The following is a 12,027-nucleotide window of genomic DNA, read 5'->3' on the forward strand; positions in this document are numbered from 1 at the left end:
ACTTTGAACAAGACAGGCTATCGGTAAGCTCTTGAGTTCACATTTTGCTTTTGCAGATATATCTGGGACTATGGAAGCTCAGTTGTGCAAATGTTTTACGCTTAGGGAAATAGTTGCTGCATTTAAGTTTAATTATATTGACAAAAATGAATGTTTAAGTTTGAATAAATTGTTTGTGCAGTTAGTGTTCCCACATATTTATGTTAATTAATATTAAAAATAGTTACCCCAAATCCTTGGGTGGATCGTAAAACTAGTGAATAAATGTTTGGTTTTGATTTAAAGAAAATAATTCTTTGTAAAGAAAATCCTTAGTTAAAGTCTATTAAAATGTTTGTGAACTCTAAAATGTATACTTTAAAATACAATTGTTTATAAAAAAGTGTTAAATGCAAAGAAGACACATTGTGTATATTTATTTAAGAACCACAGTTAAATTAACACAGTTAACCACATGGTAAATGGCTTTACTGAAGTGTATTTTGTTATTTCATCTGTCTTCTGTGTAATTTATCTGAATGGTTAATGAAATGTTCTTTATTTTTGTGTTGAAAGGTTTTTTACCTGCTGCTACCTACCAGCTATCAAACTAGTTGGTCTAAATAAAGTTGAGTGAAATTCAAAGTCTGGTCTTTTTCAAGTGTGGACACCTCACAGTCAGAGGAACACTTGACAGTGTCATTAAAACTGTCAAAACACTCCTGAATTGTGCTTTTCCACAGGGTGATTAATAATAAAACATGATGCCTTTGAGGCTGCCTGAAGTAAAACTGCACTGAGCCACTTCTCTAGCTTGGATGCCTGAAGATCACACAGTCTCGCCAAAACCATGTTTTTACTGGCTTACACCAAATGACTTGGTTAATTAGCAAAAAGTGACAAGTTTAATCCTTTGTCCCCATGTTCTTTTATGTTCACCCGCTTCATGTTCACCACCCACGCGTGTACACAAACACTGATTGCTTTCTCTTCTGTTTATGTTAAAAATGTTCTTAAGTTGCCTTAAACGCCATTTTATTTTCTCCCAAACTCAAATGTGTTTCTCTTATTATCTAACCTCTTAATAGGACACCACTTGCGATATCTGTTCTTGGAGTTATTTTGGTTGTGAATGTAGATAATTTCCATTGCCATGTTTGGTTTGTAGCCTTGTACTCTGCCTTTTTGTAAGCCGGTCTAGATTAAAACATTAGGAATCTAATCAAAATGTAAATCTGGTTAGTTAAAAGGAACAAGAAGAAAACACTTTGGGCTGGCTTGCAAGAAACCACTAACAGTAGACAGGTCAAATTCAAAGGACTCTATTATGGACAGTGTCATGGACCCACAAAGTTGTTTCCTGAACCATTAGCTTTGCCAATCTGCTGCTTACTGGTTCTCTAAAAACTCTTCTATTCACATCTCGGGCTGCTTATGTAGTTCGCTTCAGAATTCACTTTCTGCAGAAGCAGGGTATAGAAGAGGATGTGAATGCCTGTATTTTCATATGATAAAAGGCTTTTTTGGGGTTTTTATTTTTCTTCATAAATAAAGGAGCCAGATGAGAAAAGATATTAATGTTTAAGCAAGGGAATCTGCACAAGAGGTGTCATGGTATTGTAATTCTTTAACCTATTGCGTAGGGACAGGGTGCTGGTTTTATGTCACCCCAGGTAGGCAGTAAATTTTGTCGGACAAAGCCGGCCCTCCTCAGGTACTGCCAAAGAAAAGGTTTTATGTGCAGCGAGCCTGCTACCGAGTGCTGCTTCATTATCATGTGCGGTGTAAGTGTCCTCAATGCTGAGAATTTCTAGTGGAACACTAAACACTAATTCAGCTCCAGCCACATCAAAACAAGCCCCCCAAACTGAGTAATTATTCTTCCCTCCATATCTTCTGCCGTGACCTGAAAACTCATCTCTTCAATAAACACTTCATGTTTCCACTTCCTGCAAAATCCCATCCTCCTCCTAGCACACATTTTCCTCCTGTGCTTTCAGAGAAAATGCTCTGCTCGTGTTGGATTGAGTGCAAAGAGCGCGAGAGAGAGCCAGAAAACAGGAGCATTTTCTTCTTCTCTTTCTTTCTTTCTTCAGCAAGCACCTCATAATGTTGGTGTTCTAGGAATGTAAATTTATTCCACTGATCTTACTGTTTTGATTTGACTGCTTTTTTTTTTCTTTTTTTTTTTCTTTACGGCTGTATAAACGGGAACTGTACATATATTTAAAGTCTCCTCTTTATCCAAGTCTCCTGACCAAGATGCTGTAATTGAAATATTACAGAACCACATCACAGAGCAGGTGACACAAAATAACTCAAAACTGCAGAATAAAACAAAAACAGAATTATTAAACCATGAAGAAAGTTCCCAGTAAGAATAATTTTAAAGATTACATCTGTGAAAAACAGACACAGCCTAAGTGGCAATCTAAAACCACCAGCACAAATAAGACTGATTTAATGCCATCAAATAATAAATGAATTATGCTAAAACATCCAGATTCTAATATACTACCAAATATTAGCAGCCAGAAGAGTGCATACACTTTCCACAGCAATGATTTCCATTCCCTGAAAGAGAGCAGTTTTTGCAATTTCAAATTTAATTGCAAAAGGTTCCAGGAAGAGCGAGCTGCATGTAAAAAAGCTATTTTACCTAAGAGTTTGGAGGATTCTTGATAATAATATAGATGCTGAGGTTAAAAAAAAAAGAAAAAAAAAAAGAAGAAGGACAGTGCCAAGGCTAATACCCTATTTCACATTTTATTCCACAAAAATTTAATGTGTCCTTTTCTTGAAGAGCACACAACATCAGTGCTCTCATATATTAACTTCTGTGTCAACAGTGTCACTGTGGACAAACGTCTCCGGGTGTATTCCAACCAGAAACCCTGGATGACTAAAGAGGTCCAGGTCCTGCTGAAGCAACGTGACGCCGCTTTTAGATCCGGTGATGGTATGCAGTACAGTGCAGCCAGATCTCAGTTGAAAAGAGGCATCAGAGAGGCCAAGGCAGCGTACAAGAGAAGGATCGAAGACCACTTCACCACCAACAACTCACGACAGGTATGGCAGGGAGTTCAGCACTTAACCAACTACAAACCTGGCAATACCACGTTGACTGAGGGTAACGCGGAGCTTGCAGAGGAGCTGAACCACTTCTTCGCACGCTTTGAGGTGAAGGGACCAGAGGCAGCAGCAGCAAAAACATCGGACAGCAGCAGCCCAAGCCTCATAGTGCAGGAATATGAGGTGAGGCGCACACTGAGGGCAGTGAACCCCAGGAAGGCCACCGGACCAGATGGGGTAACCGCAAAGGTCCTAAAAGAGTGTGCAGACCAGCTGGCTGGGGTCTTCACTAAGATCTTCAACACTTCACTGTCCCAGTCCTGCATCCCGCCGTGCCTAAAGTCAGCCACAATTGTCCCACTGCCAAAGCGTACTAACATTAGCAGCCTCAACGACTACCGACCAGTTGCTCTAACACCTGTTATAATGAAGTGCTTTGAGAAACTGGTCCGACGTCACATCATGTCCTGCCTGCCACCCACACTCGACCCGCTCCAGTTTGCATACAGAGCTAACAGATCAACTGAAGATGCCATTGCTACAACGCTCCACACCACCATCTCTCACCTGGAAGTGCAGGGCCGTTACGCCAGGCTGCTCTTTGTTGACTTTAGCTCTGCTTTCAATACGATACTCCCGGACAGACTAATAGATAAACTGCTGGAAATTGGACTTCCTTCCACCACCTGCCGCTGGATCAGAGACTTCCTCTCAGACCGTGTACAGAGAGTTAGAGTGGGGCCTCATCTTTCCTCAGCCCTCAGCCTCAACACCGGCTCTCCACAAGGCTGTGTACTGAGTCCCCTACTGTACACTCTGTACACACATGACTGTGTTAGTTCCCACCCAGACAACACAGTCATCAAGTTTGCAGATGATACCACTGTGGTGGGGCTCATCTCAGGGGGAGATGAGACTGCATACAGAGCTGAAGTTCAGAGGCTGTCAGATTGGTGTGCAGACAACAACCTGGACCTCAATACCACCAAAACAAAAGAACTGGTAGTTGACTTCAGAAGGAGGAAGTCCGAGCTGCAGCCTGTCAGCATCAACGGGGAGTGCGTGGAAAGGGTCTCCAGTTTCAAGTTTCTGGGTGTGCACATAGACACAGACCTCCAATGGAGCTCTAACACCTCTGCGGTCTTAAAGAAGGCCCAACAGCGTCTCCACTTTCTGAGAATCCTCAGAAAAATGGACCTGAAGAAGGAGCTGCTGACCGTCTTCTACCGCTGCTCCATTGAAAGTGTGCTGACATATTGCATCGGTGTGTGGTTCTCCAACTGCACCACAGCACACAGAAAGGCACTCCAGAGGGTCATCAACATGGCCCAAAAAATCATTGGACATCCTCTTCCCTCCCTGAAGGACCTGTACAGCACTCGCTGTCTCAAGAGGGCACGCAGCATCCTACGGGACTGCACACACCCAGGACACCGGGTGTTTAAGCTGCTGCCGTCTGGCAGGAGGTTCAGGCTGCTGAGGTCCCGAACAAATAGACTCAAGGACAGCTTTTACAACAGGGCAATAGCCCTGATCAATGTAAATAGCTGACCTGACTGGATACCTCCCTGGACTTTTTAGGGGGAGGTAACAATGTTTAAAACGATAACAATAATATTTATATTTATAACAAGGTGCAATAATAATTAATGTGCAATAATAACAGTGTGCAATACACATACACTTATTCTTCTTTTTTATACTAAGTTAATATACTGTGTTGTGTTGTTTGTTACGTTGTGATGTGTCATATCGTGTCGTGTTGTGTTATATGTAGTGCCGACGTAGGACAGTTTTTCCAATTTCATTGTACTACTGTACTATGTATGACTGTGCAATGACAATAAAGAGTTATCTTATCTTATCTTATCTTATTCTCCACCTCTACAACACGTTTTCATGAAATACGGCTTCATAATTTTTGCTTAGTCCTGCTTACTGACACACACAAAGAATTGCCCTTGGCAAAGGAAACATGGCTTTGTACGGAGCGCTCTCTTGAAAACCAGTAGTCATAGTGCATGTACAGTATGCAGTTATACAGCATATCATACAGAGCAGTCAAACAACACATGTCAGTAACCATACTGAAGGGGTACAATGATGGGTGCACCATACTGGTCATACTAAGAACCGGCTGGCACTTCTGTGTTTAAGTCACCTGATTGATGTCCATGCTATTGTCACAGGTCAGCGGGCGAGCCGATGTCAGGTCATTCGAACCGAGGAAAGTGGAGATGATGCCGTTTTGGTCCACTTTTCTGATTGTGGTGCCATCAACAAAATAAATCAGCCCATTCTTGTCCACTGCAATGCCTGTTGAAAACAGGTGAGAGGGAGAGAATGGAGAAGAGAAGTGCAAAGGAAAAAGCTTGTGATAACAGGAAAAAAAAAAAAAACATGTTAGATACGCTGCATCTATGCCTGCATGACTCAGTGGACAGAACACGATGGATACATGTGTCAAGCTTGCCTTCCCATTATTCAGGTCACTGCAAAAAGCAAAGCCATCAATAATTCACAGTCTGCTTTTCTGCTATTAAATAATTTCACAGGCAGAAGTGGGAAAGGCTGTATTCATACGGTATATATGCACTTTGCCTTGTCTCGTAACCCTCCTGTCCAAAAGAGACCTCGGGAGGTAGGGATGTCAATGAGTGGTGCTTTGTGGAGATTTTTTTTTTACGTCGGCAATCATCAACAATCTGCACACCATTTGAGAAATAAATAAGCAGGGGAATGAAAATGACAGCTTTAGACAGTTTTGGATGAAAGAGGTGAAAGACAGGCAGTTGCCTCGGTGACAACTGTGGACTAAATTGTCTCGGTGATTGAGAGTCAGCTCAGAGTCGTAAGCTGGAGCCAAGCCAGTGTGGAGTTGCAATAACCATTTGTCCCAAACTGGGAAAATACATTAACAGACTATGCAAGCCTCCACATCACTTTCCATGCCACTGTGCTGTTTAATATGAGACCTCGGCCATACCTCACATTCAGAGATTTAAATGTTCTGCGCTTTTCTATTTACAATTTAAATTTAATTTCTGAGATTTCAGGATGTTGTAATTAGCATGATCTATAGTTTTCTGAAGGACTTCTACCGGTCTGAACATACTATAACTTCACTTCTACCTCCAGAGTATTATTTCTTTTTCAATGAAGTCTTTAAAAGCTTCTATGGAAGGTGAGTGATTTGGTTTGACCTGTGGCTAGGTCTGCACAAGATTGCTTTCTGCTAAAACATTGATGAGCCGAGGGAGCCCACGGTGAATCCTAGGGAGCTGGCTATTTGACAGTCTGAGATTCTCAGACAGATGAAAAGTGTCACATTTGAGCAGAGTTCAGCACATGTCTGAGAGGAGAAAAAAAGGAGCCATCTGCTGTTTCTTCTATGGTCCCGGCTTCCACCCACTCCATCATTAGAGTCGCTCCCTCAGATTGCCTCCGCTCAAGCCTTTATCACCCAGCTGAAGCTGAGCTATTGCAGTTGGCATTCAGAGCGGGCAACAACTAGTGCGCACAACAATTCATCCTTGCCTTTTCTTCCAGAAGAATTTATGGAAAAGTGAGCAATCACGCCACTAATGACCATGTGATATTCGAATGTGGACAACAGGTTGTGTAGAGTGGGTTTCTGACAGCAGGAGCTTTTTGTGGGAGAAAAAAAAGCCTCTTTAAGAAACAAAGTAATAATTCTAAGGATTTTAAAAGCAATATACAAATATTCAAAACCAGTTCTGCAACAACTTTTTTGATTGGGAGCAGCAGTGCAGAGCCTTAATTAACAAAGCATCTCTGTTTTTCTTAGTTGTATGGAAGTAATCTGAATTGATAACACATGAATCGCAACCGAATTTCATTCATTAAAATCAGTGAGCCGGTTCTTGGCACAGAGCTCAAAGCCCAAGTTTAAATCTAGCAGATGCCACTCCTGAATGAGAAACTCATCAATGTGTTCAGCCCCTTCATTTGAATACAGTATCTTCATTAGTTTTAAATTATACCTTTGGGTCCAATGAGAGAGGCCTCTGGAGCTTTGCCGCCATCGCCACAGTGGTCCTCATCAAATGCCAGACAGTGTTCGCCAGTTCCCGCTACCACCTCTGCGTTTGACGGCAGATCCTTGCTTCCAGCCAAAGTTCTGGGTCGGTAGATCCTCCGGGAGTTTGTGTCCGACACATACAGCTGGCCGCTCACTGGATCAGTCACCAGGTAGTACCGGTGTGCTGGGTTGTTACTGCATTCAAGATGATAACTCAGTTATATACTGTAATTGGAGAAAGGTTTTTTCTTTAAAAGCCTTTTTCTAACAGTCCAGCCAGATTGTACTTTAATGGCAACAATTTGCTCCTAAAACGTGATCGATGCCTTAATATCTGAAATACCTCAATCTACCTCTAAACTTCAGCTAACCCTGATGAAATTTAGCCAGATTTTTCTCTCTGAAAATCCCTCCCCATTAAGAGTTAAGAGTAATATGAAGAGCACAGTGAATTTCTCAAGTCGTTTCATCTGTATGCATAGGTGTATATGCAGTATAGGTAGAAAGTACTTTCAGAACATCCAAGAGGCAGTACATTAAAGTATATATCTTAAGTGTAGTGGCATTAATTAGTACCAGTGATACAGAGTGTTCATTTCCTAATTAAGTGTAACTTTGTTCGGTCCAGTTGTTGCATAAATTACAAACCTTAAGACCCAGATAGCAAAAATTGTCATGTGCATGTAAAGTAAATGGTAGCAAGAAACAATGTTTATTCTGAATTTTGCAAGAAACTGTGAGAAATTTCCATAACAGTGAAAGAAGAGCAGAGCCTTTGAGGATGAAAGAGTGGAAACAGAGAGAAGGTTGAATAGATGGGAGTCAAACAAAATTCAACAGGATACCACTGCAGTGGGGTTTCGGTGTACAAAGCACAAATTGACAACTTGTGCAGCAGATCATTTCATTTCCTATCACTCCCCTGTGGGAAGAAGCCTTTGGAAATACAGAAATGACTGGCTTATGTTAACAACATGCAACTACTAATGAATTCTTGTTTCTATTTGCATTCAATTGTCACATAATGGGACAAAGAATCAAACGAATTTACAACACACTATCAACTGGTATTTATACTTTTAAAAAGAAGCTATCAAAACTGTGATTTACTGTCACATTTTTAAAAAACTCGACATATTTAAGAACTACAGTTAAGGCAGGATGGATACATACAACAGAGGCAGTTAACATGAAAAAGCGAGTGCTTTACAGCGCAGTCGTAAACATGGCTTCTCTGCTTGTACTCCAGCTTAATGGTACCTTTCTCAATGCTGACCGGCAATGGAAGTGGATAATGTGACGGCAAAATAAATGTGGCAATGAAACATCTTTGTAAAATGATGAAGATGGAGTCGTAAAATTTGACAGCTATTATGAGTCAAAGTAAATGCCCTAAATAGGTGGCTGCTATCAAAGTTCCATAAAGAATTCAACAAGTTAAACATTAGTAACCCTTTCTTTTACAGTCAATCTTCAGGGGGTGGGCGTAATAACGGAGACACCAGTATGGTGTTATACAGTCCAATCAAACGGTCATATAATAAATATTACCTGTGTGAAGCTTATTTGGTCATTTCCTTTAAAAATGTAAGTTGTGAAGGATTTGCCATGTGTTTGTGATAAAATTGTATCATTTGTGCCAAGGCCATCAATGATAAAAAAGCTGCTGCTTGACTATAGGATTAACCAGTGACTGTGTCTGTTCTCAAATTATTCATCTTCCCCTGTAGCTCAAAAGTTTCACCGTACCTGTCCCAGGTGCAAGCGCAGGTGGTAGTCATCCTCTGATGAAACTATCACAAACTCTTGGTAGCTGGCATTGTTCTGCAGGCAATCTGATTTGTCTGACTGATCCAGTATTCAGCAGCTCTTGTGGTGTCAAGACTTTCACGTCACTCTGCCTCTATGCTCCCTTCACTGCCTTTTTGTTTTACCTTATTTATAACCGACTCTTGTCTCTCTCTTCTTTTTTTTAGGTTTATCTGTAAATGCCATTCCACATATCCCTCCTTCTCTCTGCCAAGTGTTTGAAATGAGAAATACAGCGAATCTGAATTCAAGAAGTAAAACAGAATTAAAGCCCACCAGGTGAGTTAAGCAAATTAATCTTAAATTCATATAAAAAGTCACACACGCATTTTCCATAATCCTGCTCTTACACCAGTGGAATGTATGAAATGTGTTCCGTAGCTTCGCTTGATAGAGTGCTGTTGTCTTAATCAGGAATGCAAAGCAGTTGTGTAAGTCCCTCTACAAGAGAACATCTGTCAGATGGAAATGTAATCATAAGCTTCACAATGATACTGTTTATTGCAGCGCTCTGAGTTGGACTGCGTCACACGTAGTGATTACCTGCATGAAAGTTGAATGTTTTACACTATGTCAATAATCACTAATTCTGACAGTCGGTGCACTCTTTATCTTGCTGAGATGTAATCAAGCTATAATTGTTCTGTTACAATTATACATGATAATCACTGCTGCTAAAGACGACTGTAAAGGGGAAGGTTATTCATATATTTACAAGGATGATGACATGCAGAAAGAAAACAACAAAACATGCACTAAGACAATACACCTACCTGTGTCTAAAGTCTTTATTTCTATGATAGGATGCAAAGGAAGCAGAAAAAGAGGAAAAAGACAATGAAACTGGTATATCTTGAAGGGATAGTTTGATTTTCAAGTTTTTACTCAATTATTCTTTCTTTTTTTGTTACTTAATCATAGGAATGAATCAGGCTTGACTATTTTATTGCTAATTAAAAGCAAGATTTGCACTAAAACAAGCTTAAAAATAGCATTTTTCTTCACACAGTCTATTAAAGGAAGAAAGACAAACAAACAGGAGTGCAAAGTAGTCTCATTGAAGTCAACAAAGCCACTAGAGAAAGTCAGTGACAGTTTGGCAGAAAGTAGACGCAGAGAGGAAAGCGTGCACTCTTGCGATCATCCTCCATTACCACTGGATTTCTCAATTTTAACCTCACATATTGAAATATTGATTCTGTCCCTTTGCTGAACACTGAAGGCAGAATCTCAACACAGATGTTGCACTTTACTTAAAAAGGTTGAGGGAATAACTTTTGTACTGTTACCAAGGAAACTTGCATGACACGTAGCGGAAACTCAACCCACTTTGGTTTTTGAATGTTTGAGAGAGAACAGCAAATTCTAAATAAGCGAACTCAGCCGCTTCTGTTTCTCCAAGCTATGAATGATACCACACATTAGGCAAAGAAACATGGACTTTCACCTGCTGCACTGGTTTATGCGGTTTATGTATTGCAACTGCCATCTATTGTGAACAGAGACATTGCTTTTCCTTATGTCAGACTAAATTTAATAAGGCTAACACAAGTCTTCAGTGTAGTGTTTTATGCTCCTCTTCCCGTAAACAGAGTAAAATAGTTGCTTAGAGTCATAAACCATTTCTTAAAGTATTATTTATCTAGTGACGGGCTACTGAGCATGCATGCTTGTTTACTGCATTACACGTTTTCCCCATCTATATTATTTTATACTTTCCAACACAACAGCTATGCTGTCTTAAACTATACCTGTGCAGGTATATTGACTCATTTCTGGTGGCCTTTTTTCTTTTTTCGCCCAAACCACTTGCTCATTTTAGATTTTAAAGAATCATTCACCCTTGTAAACCTAATATTAACTCCCAAATCAGTGCATGAACACAACCTGCCAACAGTGTGGTGACCTTGGTCCTCTTAAGGCAGTTTTCATATGTTTGTCATGTATGTGTCTCATGGAGGGTGACGGTCCAATGTACATTTAATCAACATCTGCTACTCTGAAATAAGCCAACTGGCCGAATCAGAGTCATTGCTGTGAAAAGCCAACTTGGCATGAGGGCGTAAATCATCCCAATTACACGCTGAAGACAGGATGTCTTTCCTAATTATGGAGATGGATTGGTAAAAGATTTCAAATTTCTACGGCCAGGGGAAAGATTTGTGTGACTGAAAATCTGTCCACCATGCCCTTTCAGTCTCCCTCTCCACGCCGAACAAATGTGGGATTCATATTCTCGTTCACACTTTTGGGGTCGGGTACAGTATGTGGCTTCTTCTTATAAAAATGTGGACGATGCATATGCAGTTTTTTATTTATCCGTTTGCGTAAATGAAGATTCAAGTTTAGTTATGTTTAATAAATTCAAGGGTTAACAGTTAAATCTTGAAATTAATATGTTGTTGCATAATACATGACATACTTTGTAAACTGTCTAGCGCATTACAAAACCCATACAAATGAGCCTCACCTCAGCTCCATGATACTTGTGACATTGCCAGATGGGTAGATACGGCGGATGTAGTTGAAATCTCCCACATACAGGCTTCCATCAATACCCCATGCCAGAGCCACCGGTGCCAAGAGCTTGTTGCCTTGGGCCTGCCCATTACAGCTGGGGCACGAGATGCTTCGACGCCGTCCATTCCCCATAACAGTGGAAATCACAGGGGGCTGGAGAGAGATAAACTGGTTCTCCCCACTCCCTTTGTAAAGTATGCCTGGAGGGGAAAAAAAGAACAAAAAAACCCAACAACACTAATTTACAGGATTGAAAATTTAGCCAGACAAATCCAGATAAAACAGAAATATAAAGTAGTTCAAATCTGCTAAAACAATGTATTTAAAGGAACTGTTCACCATTCTAGGTAACATGCTTGGTGTTAACTACAGAGCTGGAACTAAGAGGTAATTAGCTTGACATAAAGACTCACACTTACTTTAAATTAACTTTTAACATTATGTCTAATTAATAAAGAGAAAGAACAGTGGTGGCACTGTGTGTTTTTGTTACTTCAGCTTGCAGCATCTTTGCTAAGCTCACTAGACCTAACAAACACCGCACATTTCATAACGGTATAAACATAAAGAGAATGTGCAAAGATAATTTTCAAATTCATGATCTA

At 40.4% G+C, this 12,027-nt stretch overlaps 1 protein-coding gene across 9 annotated transcripts in view; it reads right to left on the reverse strand.

The window, feature by feature from the left end:
- The window catches only part of LOC308408365 (teneurin-3), a 139,250-nt gene that overhangs the window by 12,651 nt on the left and 114,572 nt on the right, over positions 1-12,027 (reverse strand). For all 9 annotated transcript variants that reach the window (XM_080900556.1, XM_080900557.1, XM_080900555.1 and 6 more), the window contains 3 exons: positions 11,373-11,622; positions 7,056-7,288; positions 5,213-5,367 (listed from right to left, as the gene is read on the reverse strand). In XM_080900556.1, coding sequence (XP_080756682.1) covers positions 5,213-5,367; positions 7,056-7,288; positions 11,373-11,622 — 638 coding nt within the window. The remainder of the gene's footprint in view (positions 1-5,212; positions 5,368-7,055; positions 7,289-11,372; positions 11,623-12,027) is intronic.

This window comes from Rhamphochromis sp. 'chilingali' (genome assembly GCF_963969265.1).
Source record: "Rhamphochromis sp. 'chilingali' genome assembly, chromosome: 13".
NCBI classification, from domain to species: Eukaryota; Metazoa; Chordata; class Actinopteri; order Cichliformes; family Cichlidae; genus Rhamphochromis; species Rhamphochromis sp. 'chilingali'.